This window comes from Primulina tabacum, chromosome 2 (genome assembly GCF_025594145.1).
Source record: "Primulina tabacum isolate GXHZ01 chromosome 2, ASM2559414v2, whole genome shotgun sequence".
Classification (NCBI taxonomy): Eukaryota; Viridiplantae; Streptophyta; class Magnoliopsida; order Lamiales; family Gesneriaceae; genus Primulina; species Primulina tabacum.
Genome location: NC_134551.1, coordinates 49,826,359 through 49,841,569, shown reverse-complemented (window position 1 = coordinate 49,841,569; position 15,211 = coordinate 49,826,359). Strand labels below are relative to the sequence as shown.

At 34.4% G+C, this 15,211-nt stretch overlaps 1 protein-coding gene and 1 pseudogene across 8 annotated transcripts; one reads left to right on the top strand and one right to left on the bottom strand.

Annotated features, from left to right (window-relative positions):
- Nucleotides 1–164: 164 nt before the first annotated feature.
- Nucleotides 165–4,740, top strand: LOC142535099 (protein NARROW LEAF 1-like). 8 transcript variants are annotated; one of them, XM_075641678.1, is made up of 9 exons: nucleotides 166–345; nucleotides 422–604; nucleotides 1,193–1,234; nucleotides 1,701–1,822; nucleotides 1,956–2,462; nucleotides 2,559–2,702; nucleotides 2,937–3,177; nucleotides 3,378–3,878; nucleotides 3,998–4,740. In XM_075641678.1, exons 5-9 carry the CDS (start codon nucleotides 1,968–1,970, stop codon nucleotides 4,426–4,428), a joined length of 1,812 nt encoding a protein of 603 aa, XP_075497793.1. In that variant the 5' UTR covers nucleotides 166–345; nucleotides 422–604; nucleotides 1,193–1,234; nucleotides 1,701–1,822; nucleotides 1,956–1,967; the 3' UTR covers nucleotides 4,429–4,740. The 8 variants fall into 8 exon arrangements, with proteins under 8 accessions (XP_075497808.1, XP_075497793.1, XP_075497785.1 ...); XM_075641670.1 differs by having other exon boundaries at nucleotides 166–604; XM_075641688.1 differs by lacking the exons at nucleotides 166–345; nucleotides 422–604 and adding an exon at nucleotides 981–1,131.
- Nucleotides 4,741–4,942: 202 nt separating this feature from the next.
- LOC142535083 (lecithin-cholesterol acyltransferase-like 4) lies at nucleotides 4,943–14,625 on the bottom strand (annotated as a pseudogene).
- Nucleotides 14,626–15,211: the final 586 nt, after the last annotated feature.

The following is a 15,211-nucleotide window of genomic DNA, read 5'->3' as shown; positions in this document are numbered from 1 at the left end:
GGATCTTTGATTTTTTTTTTTAATATTTCCATGCAAATAAAAAAAATTCAAATTTCCACACCAATGATGATTTGATAAATTGACAAAATGCGATGCATAATTTGTATCATTGTGACAAAAGTCTGAGAAGATAATGAAATGAAAAGACAGTGACAGCAGCGCCCCACTGTCTCCCCTCACACGCGAAAACAAGAACAGTTTTTTGTGCTTTTTTTTTCCCCTTGAGAAATGGCCTCAAGAAAAATTATTGCTACGAAGACCACAATCATTTAGAATACACTCGGATCATGCATTGAAAATATGTGAACTTACAGGTTACAAGCGCTTTATTTCCGTTCTTTTACAGTCAAATATCTCTCGCATCATCGTCTGTTGCTATCCCAATCACACTATCTCTTAAGGATCAAATCTCTTTGCCCAGATACCATTTTCGTGCACAGATCAAATAAATAAATGTTTGAAAAGGCGGGGTGTTGTGTAAAAAGCTAGGTGAAAATGAATTCTTTATTGGGCAAAAGTGCGGCTTTTCGATCGGGAGAAAATTCCCATGGGTCCCTAATCCCCCAGATACCAATAACTATAGCAATGGAGTCCAAGAAAAAAGGTTAGTATCTTTTTTTGCGACGCCCCTTTACTCACCAATGGAGGTACTATCATATTGACTTCTTTAACAGAAAGAAAGAAGCGTGCGCACATCATTTGATCTCTCTGTCAAATGATAATTGTGGGGAAAGAACTGTATAAAATAATGTTTTAGAGGTAGGGGCTGCTAAAAAGAGCAGTGGGAGCAAGGGAAAATTTTGTATGATACTAGGAAAATTAACAGCTATGTGTTTTTATCATATTGTGAGTCTCTTTCTTGAATTATTAATTTCGTCGATTGCCATGGAATCTGATTGATCTTTGGCACTGTCTGTTAGTGGACTCAAATGATTGAAAGTCGTAGGCTACCAATATCAATATGTTAGTTACTGATAATAGTTTACTAAAATACCGTATTAAAATTTTCTAATATCGGCCTCCTTTTACAAATAGGGAAGCAGTATTTCGCTGCTCTCTCTTTCACAGAGGAAGATTGAAAACGAACTATCTGGCGTACATATTAGCTTCTTCATGATTGCCTAGAAGGATGTTCGTATTAACTTTTTATTGAGAACTCATTCATTCTTAATAAATTGATTGTTCTTGGCAGGTTGTGCTTGTGAAGAAAATCTATGTTGAGAGTTGCTGACAGGTTAGCATCGATCTACTTTCAGTATCGATACAGTCTTTTTTATTTGTCAATCTCAGACCGAGTATTGATTAACTCAAGAGATGGGTGTGCCTTTCAGGAGTTTAATGGTGTTTCTTTAAGCGCTCAAATCGTCATTCTATAAAATATTTTCTCCTGGTGTTTTAAACTAGGTTCTTATTCTACGGCTTTTCAATGGAAAAGTTACCCTTTTTTGTTCGTAGTGTCTTGAAATGTTTCAATCTTTGCTGTTATTTTTACATCCCTTGGAATTATGTGGTTGGTGAAGTAACAGTTGGTTCATGTTATCATAAACAACATACCCTTTGCGTATTAGCTTCCAGTTGGTATTTCACTCATACAAATGAGTTCTTTAAATTGGAAGAAATGGAAAATTTTCTATGGGTGACTTGTACATTGAATCTTCTGAACCTTTTACCTTCTTTACTGATCTTTAGTTACCTTGCAGGAGTTTCTATTTGATTTCTTGAAGCGACAGCTTTGTGTAGTTCCCTCTTGGAGGCAGTGGGAAACTCATTTGATTGTCTCACTACTTCTTCATGAATATCAAGATCTAGGCTTGGCTAAAGGGTTTTGCTATTTCTAAATTCTTGTTTTGAAATTCGGATCATCTCGTATTCCTGTTGTTTTTTCCTCATTTATGGTTGACTTCTATAATTTCTGGCATTTTTTTCTGATTGAAATTTCCGTATGTTGCCGATAGGAAAGCTGAGGCATGGATCAGGCTGGAATGGTTTTGAGAGTTCATCATTCTGGTTCTGCTAAATCTGAGGAATCAGCTTTCGATTTGGAAAGGAATTACTGCGACAATCTGAATCTTCCTGAAGCAAGTGCAACTGCGTCGCAAGGCTTTGCAACAGGTTGTCAGCCATCTGAGAACAATGCTGCTTACTTTTCATGGCCAGCTCCCAACAGCTTAACCGATGCTGCTGAAGTTAGATTGCTCTACTTTGGGAATCTTCAAAAGGGAGTTCTACCTGAAACTCATGGTCGATGGCCCACTGGCTTGCGGGCTAGCACCTTGCTTGAACTGATGACAATCAGGGCATTTCATAGCAAACTTTTACGGTGCTTTAGTCTTGGAACAGCAATTGGTTTTCGGATTAGAAGGGGTGCGCTGACTGATATACCAGCTATACTTGTATTTGTTGCCAGAAAAGTTCACAGGCAGTGGCTCAGCTCTGCCCACTGTCTACCTGCTGCTCTTGAGGTTTTGCACTAACTGCTTTTGGTGTTTGGAACCTTGTTTGAAAACATATCCTGTTTTTTTCCTGTAAAAATTGTATCCAATGAATTGAATTTTCAGGGACCTGGAGGTGTTTGGTGTGATGTTGATGTTGTTGAATTCTCTTATTATGGAACACCAGCAGCCCCTCCAAAGGAACAACTGTGCACAGAACTTGTTGATGGCTTCGGTGGAAGTGATCCATGGATTGGATCTGGTTCCCAGGCAATAAAATTTTTACTATCTTATCATTTTTTTCCCTCTGATTTCTTATCAAATTACGCTTATACTGCTGGGTTCTAATATGGTACTTTTTTGGTAGAATGTCATTACATAGGTGAAGTTCTAAACATTTTGTATCAAGTTGGGTTCAGAGTCCTCTTCCTCTTTAGAACTCTTGGTTTGTTTCCTCGATCTTATTCCTAGTTCTTAATAATCTAATTCCGTGTGCATTTTTAGGTCGCAAGCCAAGAAACTTATGGGACATTAGGTGCTATAGTCAAAAGCCGGACAGGAAATAGGGAGGTTGGTTTTCTCACTAATCGGCACGTGGCTGTTGATCTTGATTACCCAAGCCAGAAAATGTTTCATCCATTGCCACCAAGTCTTGGGCCAGGGGTGTATTTAGGTGCAGTGGAAAGGGCTACATCATTCGTAGCTGATGATATCTGGTACGGCACTTTTGCTGGAACAAATCCAGGTATACTCATTCCAGCCGCTGATTGTAAATTTTCATTTTCTATACCCGCAATAATATAACAAAGCATGGAACTAGTTTCTTGTTTTTTATACCATTCTTCTGAATGTCATCCTCTGAATGGATCACTATTTAAATAATCATGGTTGTGGATCCCTAATCATATTCTGATCCATCCTGAACACAACCTTGTGACCATGCAGAAACATTTGTTCGAGCAGATGGGGCTTTCATTCCTTTTGCGGAGGATTTTAACATGTCAAACGTTACGACACTAGTTAAAGGTGCAGGTGAAATTGCTGATGTCCACATAATAGATTTGCAGTCTCCTATAGATAGTGTAGTTGGGAGGCCGGTGGTGAAAGTTGGAAGAAGCTCTGGCTTGACTACTGGGACTATAGTGGCTTATGCTTTAGAATACAATGATGAAAAAGGAATGTGTTTCTTCACAGATTTTCTCATTGTAGGCGAGAATCAACGGTCTTTTGACCTTGAAGGCGACAGTGGAAGCCTCGTCTTATTGACAGGTCAGAACGGTGAAAAACACCGGCCTGTAGGAATCATTTGGGGTGGGACAGCCAATCGAGGCCGACTGAAATTGAAGGCCGGCCAACCTCCAGAGAATTGGACCAGTGGAGTTGATTTAGGACGTCTTCTTGATCTTCTTGAACTTGATATCATCACAAGTCCAGAAGGGCTTCAAGGTTCGTGTATTAAATTGAAATAAAATTTAATTCTCTCATCAAAATCACGTTTCATTCTGTTTCTAATATCTTTACTGTGCTTCTTTGCCCTTTTGCTCCTTTTTTTCCTTCTTAAATAGCTGCATTACGGGAGCGGAGAAATGCATCTGCAACAGGATTTCATTCCTCTCTCAGAGAATCTGCACCACTCGAGTGGAACACCACTACTACCTCAAAAGATAAATCAGAAGAGAACTTTGTTTCAAGTATTGTGCAAAGAGCCTCTGCTGATATCTGTTCTGGTCTGGAGTTACTGCCACCATGCAGCCATGATGAGTTTCGTATCAAGGGTGGTTGTGATGTAGCTCCTCCGAGTATAGAGCACCAGTTCATGCCGAGCTTTTCATGTGAATCTTTGGCATATCCAAATCTTGGAAGAGAAAACCTGGTTGGACTGGGGAACCTTTCTGTGCTGAAAAACACGTCCGAAGGTAAAATTTCTGTTTCTTTGAAGTTAGATGAACCAGAACCAAAGAGAAGGAAGCAATCAACTTCTGTGGGTGGGCACTAGAATTTCAAGTTAAAAACGCTTCATTCCATCTGATGTCTTTATTTCATGGCATTTGGTGGGCAGTTGGAACCATGCCTATTGTTGGAATTAATGTTATTCTTTTTTACTCATATTTTGTTTCAAGTTTGTATCGTACCAAGTTTGATTCAGTGATGTGTAAGACGAGACCAGTGGTTATGGGTAGTTTGTTGGTCATATGTTTGTATTAACTATAACACCAAGCCAATCTAAAAAGGATGCATTTGTATGAATAAGAATAATGAATTTTGAGTGTGTTATTCATTTGTTATTCAATTTGGTCCTTTATATTGATTCTTGAGATCGAATTATTATTTTTAATTAAACCAGGAGTTAGATCGCTTATTTTGGTGCCAAAATAGATAAATGGCTAAACTTAATTATGAATAAATAAGTATCTTAATCTTAAATTTTAAATTGATAAATGATCATAATTACTTAGTAGTAAATAATTCGCAACGATGAACGACCTAAAAACGTTACAGCGACTAGACCAGAACGCACAATGTTTTTCTTTAATAGTTATTATAAAGGCTGTGCAGAAATGTCAAGTAAGCAGTAAATGAAAGCCGGATCATTATTACTCTTTCGTATTTACATTATATACCATTCTTGTACACCATGTTATGATGGCATACGACGTATTTTTATATACAGAAACAATCGGCACATGAATTGCATAAACATAATTACAGGAGCATCGATTTGCATGAGGTTTTCACGCATCCGTGGAGATGGAAACAGCTTTGAGCTCTACGTGCTTTTTACCACCCTGTTGGTTTTGAACTATAATGGTGGCACAAGCCTCTTCCTGCAAAGATTCATCAACTTGCATACGCGAGACGCAGACTGAACCCACCAACGGCTTTCTCTCCCCCGACTCTTCTTTAAGATTTGGTTGTCACCGATAATTTCCCATTCCTCTTTGAGAGAAGTAACTTGCAACCCTTTTATTTTGTGGAATTCCATGTCCAAAGCAGAAGGTAGAATTACATAATCATTAATTGGATTGTAGAAGGGATCGTGATCAGCTTTCAACCAATGTTTGAGAATTCTGAACACATGACGGTCACAAATAATTCCTCGGTGGTCTCCATGGACTCCAATTCTTGCTTCAGCCCGAAGACCGTCTGCCTGTAAGAAAGGGAGCACGGGCAACAAGAAGTTATAGCGACATTGACAAACAGTTAATGTCGAGCACAATCAATGAATGAATAAACCACCACGTGAAAAGGTCAAAATAAATCTCTACAGCCTACAGGAGGAAATAACAAGCATTAATTCCTGTATAAGGATCGTTAAAATTTTGAACTCTATGGATGAGCAAATTCTGCATGCAGTTTCACAGCAGTTCTTAGCTCAATATCATTCATTACAAATTACACCATTATGCAGTAGTTTCAAAATCAAATCTTGCATGCAAAAACTTTTACCTTCGCTGATTCAACTGGAACAGTTCCATCACCATCAACATTAATATACTCTGCCTGCAGGTTTTTCATAAATGTTTGAGTATCTGAATCTCTAAGAATCAATATCTTCACAAGGGTGTTCCACACCATTCATCACATGCATAGATATTGCGGGTTTAAATCAAGGATATTGAAGACTGAAAAATAAAATAAAAGATATCCAACTCTTCGTGCCTGGTATGTCACAAAACTTGTGAGAGTTTTACCTGGAGAGTTGGTAATTGCCGCAGATCAGAGACAGGGGCATCTTCACTTCCATAACTGCAACATAATGAAATATGTGAGCATAAGGTAAAATATTACATCCTATCATGTTCAAGACATAAAAAAATTAAGCATTAAAATGAAAGTTTCAAGTACCAAACACTATGAGGTGTCTCATGATTTGTGCCATAAATATTATAGAACTTAATGTGACCAGGAACCTCAGCACAACTCAAAGTTCACGCGTCTTATTAGCCCATTTTAGAATCTCAACGTTAAAAGTTAAAGAAATATCTGCACCTTCGAAATTTATCTGCACGGAAAAATAGTCCATTATGGAAAACCAAATCTACTCGCATATAAATATACCACTTTCAATTATGAATTTCCACGTTTTTGTCCTTCTCTATTTATTTATTTAGCTTAGCAAATTATTTTTTATATGGATTAACTTGTAATTTCATTGTTTTATTTTAAATAACTAATGACTAATTATTAATATATGTGGATTAATATTCATTGAATACTTTGAATTTATTCCTACTTCCCCTCTTGCGGTTCTACATGGCTGCTTCTTGTTTTTTTTTCCCAAAGTTCAGTTAATTAATCTACTTACACCTACTTCCCCTCTTGCAGTTCTACATAGCTTCTTCTTGTTTTTTTCCCAGAGTTCGGTTAAATAGTTTACTTACATATAAATATAGCACTTCCAATTCTATTTATTTATTTAGGTTAGCAAGTTGTTTTTTATTGGGTTACTTTAAATCTTTTGTTTTATCTTAAATAACTAATGACTAATTATTAATATATGAGAAAAAATATTCATTGAATACATTGAATTTATTCCTACTTCCCCTCTTGCGGTTTTATACGACTTCCTCTTGTTTTTTTTCCCCAGAGTTCGGTTAATTAATCTACTTACATATAAATATATCACTTCTAATTGTAAATTAGTAAAATATATTTGTCACTTTTCACAAAATTTTGAAGATTATTTATTTTTATGGTTATTTTGAACTCCCTTCATCTAAACTATATATTAGTTTGTATTTATTTTAGTTTTATTACATTAATTTGTTTAATACGTTGGATTTTTTAGGGTTTCATTTTATTTTAGTGATTATTTATTTTTATTTTTTACTTAATTATTTGATGTTATGTTTGTTTTTTTGATTTAATTAATTTAATTTATTCGATGGCTTGTGTTTTGTTTCCATTTCTTTTTCTTAATTTTTTTTACGGTTCGGTTAATCTATATAATATACTTATCATTTTCACAAAATTATGAGAGTATATTAGTCTCGAAAGATTTATTTTGATAGTCATTTTGTGCTCTCTTCTTCCGAATTATATATATATGAGCAGTAATATTCATTGAATACATTGATTCTACTTTTCCCGTTCTACACGGCTTCTTCTTGTTTTTTCAGAGTTTGGTTAATTAATTAGTAAAATATATTTGACACTCGTCACAAAATTTGAAGATTACATCTCGATCTCTAAGGATTTATTCGTTGGTTATTTTGAACTCCCCTCATGCAAACTATATATTAGTCTATATTTATTTTATTATTACATTAATTTTTTTAATGCATTGGATCTTTTAGGGTTTCATTTTATTTTAGTAAGTATCTATTTTCATCTTTTTATGAGTTTTTTTACTTAATTATTTGACTCTACGTTGGTTTTCTTGATTTAATTAGTTTAATTTATCATCGATAAGTGTTTTGAATCTATTTCTTTTTCTTAAACGGTTTTTGTGCTTCTGTTAATCTATATAATGTTCTTATCTGAATTATATGTTAGTCTATATTTATTTTAGTTTTATTACATTACCTTGTTTGGTACATTAAGTTTTTTAAGATTTTATTTTATTTCAGCGCCTATATAGTTGGTTTCGTAACTCTATTTAAATATAAAAATTGAATACGCTAAAACTTACCAGACTATTTCACAAAAGGTAAATATCTATTTTATGAAGAATTTTTGTATAGAAATTTTTATGAGTAGTTCTTAATATATATAGTTTCTAATAAATAGTTACTAATAAATATATTATTATTATTATTATTATTATTATTATTGAAATTCAACGAAGCGTATATGTGAGTAAATGATTGTTATTACCACCTCCACTCGAAATTTGTCATGATGAAATAGTTGGTGTAAAGTGTGGGTGTGATAGTATATTGATTTTCTTTCGGATGAGATCATTTGATTTGTGATCGAGTATAACTCAGATTAATATTATGTTAATTTAACTAAATTAATAAAGAAAATTTGAAATTCTCCTCAAATAAATTAATTTAGCCAATAGATGAAAATTTCAAATATTGTTATAAATTATTCGATAAAAATATATTGGGATTGAGGTTGAAAATGAGAATAACATTATTTCATTATTTGGTTGAATTAACGACAAATATTACAAAAGACTTTAATATGATACTTTCTTTTATTTTTAATATCTTACATTGTGATATTTAATTATTATCTCAATATATATATCAAGCTTACGTTTTTCTATACGTGTGAATGTCATTTTTTATGGTACTTTTCCAATAAAAATAGATAGTGAGAGTGTGGATTCTATATGCATTTTTGCAAATTTTTCTAATATTTTATTGTAATTTAATTTGATTAGTTTAATTTATTTCAACTTTATTCATAGAAAAAAAAATTAATGAAAAATTAAAAATAATGAATACTACTTTATATTTTTTAATTAAATTTATAAAATAATCCTTATAATTTTTAAATCAAGATTATAAATAATTTATTAGCATTTATTGGATATTAATTTTACATATGATATTTTTAACCGAGTATTACATATTATTTTATCAGTAGGTCTCTTGTGAGACTGTCTCAAAAAAATTATCCGTGCGACGGATCAACTTTGTCATATTTACAATAATAAGTAATACTTAAATTACTTTATATTTTTGAATTAAATTTATGAAATAATCCTTATAATTTTTAAATCAAGATAATCCTTATAATAAATATGAATTATAGTGATAATTTATTAGCATTTATTGGATATTAAAATTTTTACATATGATATTTTTAACTGAGTATTACGTATTTTTTAAAAATTATCCGTGCGACGGATCAACTTTGTCATATTTACAATAATAAGTAATACTTTCGTCATAAAAAATAATAACTTTTCATGAGTGGCCCAAATAGATATTTATCTCACAAAATTGACTCGTGAGATCATCTCATAAAATTTTTTGTGTTATTTTATTTATATATGTGTTTTACTACACATATATTTGAGTGATATTATTTTAAAATTTTATTTCACATGAAATTATTAATAATCAATATTAGTTTACAAATGATTCATTCTAATATAAAATTAACTATATATAATATGTATTCTAAAAACAAACAAACAAATAAAGTTAAACAAAATCTACAAGGGGTTAAAAGTTAACAAAATCACAATTGATATTTAACTTAATAACAAGACTAGTGATTTTATTTTAACATTATTATCATAATTTAGTTAATTAAGGGATTTTCATTTGACAATCGAGTATCTAAGTGTACTCCATTTAAGTACATTGTGGTTTTGGTTTTGATAATATTCACTATTATATTATTTTTATTTTTATTATTTTTCATTGTGAATTACATTTGAATGAAAAATATATTGTCGATATGATAGAACTATCATTATAATATTGAAAAATGTCATATGAATAAGTGAATATATATGATTTATAGTCATGATGTATTTTATCTATTGTGTTTTGATATATTTAGATTCATAAATGCTCATAAACAAAATTTTATTCAAACGATTTTAAATATTATTTAAATATTGTGATTATGTTTTTTATTATTAATCACCCATGTGCATTGCACGTTAATATTCAAAGTACATTAAAAATACTGCAGTCTCTGAATATAAAATGCCAAAGTAGCAGTTAGATAAACGTAATCAATAATGGTAAAAGTAATCACACACACACTATCAATCAATTGAAGCTCTATATTAATTCCATAAGTCATTGATCAAATATTGATTGCATGATATATATCACACAGAGGAATTCATTACCTATGACTGAAGACACATTCACTATGCCTCCAGTCCCTTGCATATATCAAATAACATTTGTAGCTCACCTTGTTGATAGAAAGTGCTTCCATAAAAACAGATGCAGCTTCTACCGGAGGAAAAGACTCCAGCTTCACGGTAGAATTTCCATCACCATCACATTTTTGTCCCCATATTTGAAGAAGTGGAACGTGTTCCCATTTAAAATCTAAACAGGCCATCAATTCATATATTGATGGGCATTCAAGCAGCTGAAACAAAGCAACAGTAGTTAATCACCTGAAGAGGAGGAAAGAAGAAGAAAAACCTTAATAATTATGACAACAAATTCAGGCAGTCCTTTCATTCACAGAGGCAAAAAAAACTCCAGAGTAAAAATAAAGTCACGTCAGTATTTCAAGTAGTGGGACTGACTTAAACATACTGAAATTATTTGTTTCACCTCTAATTTTAAAGGTATTAGACATGGCAAGGAGGTTTCTAATTGTTACTCGATGTAAATGGACAGACTCACAGGAGGGGTTGAAACTTGAAAGTAAGATGAGGGGAAACTCAACAAACAGAAATTCATGGAGTTAGAACTGAAGAGTATACCAGTTGCTGCATACTCCATTTTGAAATAAAAAAATTCTGTTCCCATCCTTGAACAAATGAAGTTCCATTCAATAATGCGGAGCCTATATATCCAGGTGCACCTGTTAAAATATATAAAAAGGGCATTTTATCAGAAAACTTTAATGGGGAGGTCCAATATCAAGCTCAGTATTTAAAATGAATATGTATTATTGCTTCAAGAAGTTCTTATGTAGACCAAACCGGTAGAAAAGTTAGACAACACACACTATGATCTCTTTAAAACGATATAGAAATTCAATGGCTGTCATCACCTTTGCCACACAAAAGACACATAGATGCGGAACTTTCAAAGATTCCAAATCAGAAAAAAACACAAACTATAAGGACACACAATCCTCTTTTGTTATATGTAGGATTTGACATGGCAAGGAAACAAATAGTCGAGCATTTCCGAACTTGTTGAAAGTTAAAAACTATCCCCTCCCACAACAAAGGTACTTAGCATACAAGTCAAAACCGCGGAAAACAACATTATCCCAGTGACGCCCCAAAGCCATGGTTAAAGGGAAAACATACCTCGAAATGGTGCAGCTATTGCGATCCAATTTTTCACATACTTCTCAAAGATCTACAATGAAGACATCTTAGTCAGAGATAGCGTCGCAAAGAAAATAACAGAACAAAAGAACAAATACAGGAGATAACTTTTTGAGGGGAAAAAACGGTAAACAAAATGGAAGAACGTTATAACAGATCAAGAAGAGTGGGGGTATTACATCAACATACAGGCTCATAAAACATTTTATCAAAAGACCACCCATTGAATGAGTTATTATGTTTATTTTTCTTCCACCAGATGCAGTATAAACAGACTCGAGTTTAGCTGCCAGTCGCTCCAGAGTTCCATGAAACCTGGAACAACGGAAACAGAATGTAGAAAGTTATGCCAAAGTATCAAAATGATTGAAGATGTTCAGCATATTTACAAAGAGGTAGAATTCATCGTTCCGTAAAAGAATGAGCATATCTGATGGGGAATTCAGATGAAATTTACATGGTTTTCCTGAGAAATGAAGTAAAAAAATAATGTCTCCACAAAAAATGGGGAACATACCTGGTAGGTTCTTAAATCCGTAGTGAAAGAAACATCGCCCACCCATTCACAACCAACCACTAAATAGGTCGATCAGCCAATTCGTATATGAGGTATATCCCAAATTCAGAGTCCCAGACTTATCTTTAACTTATTTTCCTAGTAAATTGACCATTTCAGTGACACGTTTGAGCAAAAGTTGCATAAAAAATAGAAAATCAGAGCAGCAGTTAACTCTAGTGAATTGCATGTCTATGGCTATAAGGATCTTAATTACTGAGAAACCAAGGAGTTTACTTTGTAACATTGAGTCTACAATGACTGTAAGATGGATAAAAATTCTACATTTTCACGACATTACAAGAAATTCACTGTTAGTCCAAAAACTTTATCCAAAAAATCAGGTAGTTACCAATTGCTCTGGCGGAAATCATATCCAAAGCCAAAAAGTGTTGTTCCCTCTTGGTAGCCCCATTTGAGCATTTCAACAATCATGTCATGAAAATAATATACACAATCACCACCAATAACCTGCAAAATGAATGCAGGACCAAAATAGAAAATGCAATCAGCGTGTATGAGAAAAACAAATGACTGCAGAAATTTAGTACAATACTTAAGTAGGAGAATCTATGTATATATGAATCTACCGGATGACCAAAGTCAAGGCAGGACTCACTGGATAATTGCAGAAACTTGGTACAATATTCAAATAGGAGAATTTATGTAAATATGAATCTACATATGAACAAAGTCAAGGCAGGACTCACCATATCGGGATCTAATGTGTCAATCGCATACAGCCCATATCTGTCTTCAGGAACCTTGATATGGGTGTCAGGATCCAATGTCATAGCTCTACCTGTATCAAGTATTATCTTAGCAATCAAAAATAGTCCAAGACCAAGTAGTAAATAAAGAACACATCTTTATTAAGCTGCGAAAAAAGTATATCATATATGCAGACCGGAAAATATGTTTTCGAAAATTCCATCAAACGCCCCACACAAGGTTAACAGATTACATGGCAGCCAAGAATTAATCTGAGTTAGCAAACAGCAAATTACAGTAGTGAATAGCATAACCAATGGCTGATTTATTGTTAATTAACTTCCAATCTCAGTTACCTTTTTGGATAAATCTCATCTCTTTGAAGAAATTTAGCATACAACTGTTTGGGCTCAAATTAAATGGGCCAACGAACTTGAATACCACGTCCATAATGTTGTTTCAGGAATTTTAAACCATTGGGTCTCAGAAAAATTGAGTTCCGTACATTTGGGAATTTTTCATTACAGTAAGAAGAGATTAAATACACTCAATTAGATACAGAGACAGTTTACTACGTGCACAAGTAAGTTTGAATTAACATCTTGTTTTTTAACCTTTGGCTCACAACTGTATATCCAAGTTGACACCCCATAAAATAAGATCAATCCAGAGAGCTTGGCCCACTCCCAATTGTCTAGATCCAAGAACCCAGAAAGGTCGGTACATCAACAATCAGGCCTAGACCGGGTGGTCAACCGTGAGTTCATCCCAAGGATGTTCGGCCAACCTCCCAAATATCTATTTTAAGGCCCATTAGGGGTCATCGGGCTGACCTGCCAGCCGACCTAAATCTAACGACAGGGTCGCACCCTAGAAATTTCTTATCAATGGCCGACCTTCTGAGCTGAGCTCTCGGATCGGTCCAAGAAAAGCTCCTTCACAGTTCACATCAACCGAACTCTTCTGTCAGGGAGCCCAATAGCATGGCGCCCAAGCCTCCTATCTAAGGAAGGAATATAACAAATATATGATTCAATCTTATGGAAGACTCTGAATATCTAGATTCCTACAAGAGGGAATTCTAATTAGAAAGAACTCTCCTGACATGTAGCTCTTCTCCGACAAATACCAAGTTTACTAAATACCAGGTTCTGAGGGGATATGCCGGATTTCAGGCTATTCTTAAGTCAGAACTGACCTCCCTAGTTGATCCCGACCTTCAGAGAAGTGTCACTATTTTTATCGACATCACAGATAGTCAATGTTCTTAAAACTTTAATAAACTGGGTGAAATAAAAACACGAGGGTCAAAAGTTCCGACCATAGAAATGATTTATCTAGCCATAGCAAGAATACCAACAAAAACCAAGCAATCACGGCCAGTTGAACGTAAAACTGTTAAGATTAAAACAAGCAAAGAATAGGGAAAAAAAACTAGATAATAAAAAGACAACAATCAAGCAGATACATTGCATTGAACGCAATAAATATTAGAGCGCTGCTGCAACATGAGCACGTTATTAAAAAAGTGGACCTGTGGCAGGATCAAATTTAGACCAAAGCTTCTCCCGGAATTCGTGATCGGCCGCCAGAATCCGGACCCAGATCCTCTCTTTTTTGCCGGTCTTTTCATTCACGGAGTTGAGAATCGAACCGGCTATACCGGGCACAAGGAGAACAGGGTCGAGATTGGGGTCTACGTAGGACTGTTCCTGGCTCTTCTTACTGATCAGCTTCAATAACTCCTCCACAGACTTCACTATGTCCTCCAACAACACCGCCATCTCCGGTCAGAATAATTCCAGATACTCTCTCTCCCCCCAACTAGTTAAAAACAAACCAAACGCGACTCGATTGATATGAGATTCCAAATAGTTTCTGAAGAATTACTAATAACTTCGGAATTTTTCCTTTAAAGTTGTTAGGTCAAACGGCGACCGGAGAGGAATTTATGGCGGAGGCCAGCGGTAGCTAAGAAACCATACGTCAGCAAATCGATATATTTCGTAATTGGTATTTGGTGGCGTCCTTCAATTACAAATTTACCCTTCTTCCTGGGCTGTGTTTTGGTTACATGGTACCCAGTTATCTGGGACCTAACAGCCCATAACCCAAAAAATACCCTTTGAATAATCAAGACATTTATATGGTCTGGCCTTAAATAAAAACCATCCCGCTGATGGGCCATTTGGGGCCTGCTTATTTTTGGGCTTCGAAGCACAACTATGACTGAAAAATAACCAAAGTTAGGAATGACAATGGTCAAGTTGTGTTTATTTCATCCTACCCATGTGGGCATTGCCCCTATGATAGGATGGATGGCCAAGATTTACCCATTTATATATAGGACCCACTTTTTTTTTTTTGAAATGGTATCTGTGGTAAGATCTTACCCGTTGAATTGAAGTGAGGGTAGTGCCCACATAGGTAGGATCTCATTAACCGTCAAGTTGGATGCGGATTTGGCAAAATCCAAGACTCGATCTGCTTACCATTGTATCAGCCCTGCCCCTTGAATCAAGCAGATCTAATTCGAGTCGGATATGTGGACCTGTCAAATTTATTTTTTATGTA

Coding starts and splice junctions, on each gene's coding strand:
- LOC142535099 (XM_075641693.1), top strand. CDS start 1,968: ATGGATCAGGCTGGAATGGTTTTGAGAGTTCATCATTCTGGTTCTGCT. Junction 2,703..2,936: donor GGATTGGATCTGGTTCCCAG/GCAATAAAATTT, acceptor GTGCATTTTTAG/GTCGCAAGCCAAGAAACTTA. Junction 3,879..3,997: donor AAGTCCAGAAGGGCTTCAAG/GTTCGTGTATTA, acceptor CTTCTTAAATAG/CTGCATTACGGGAGCGGAGA.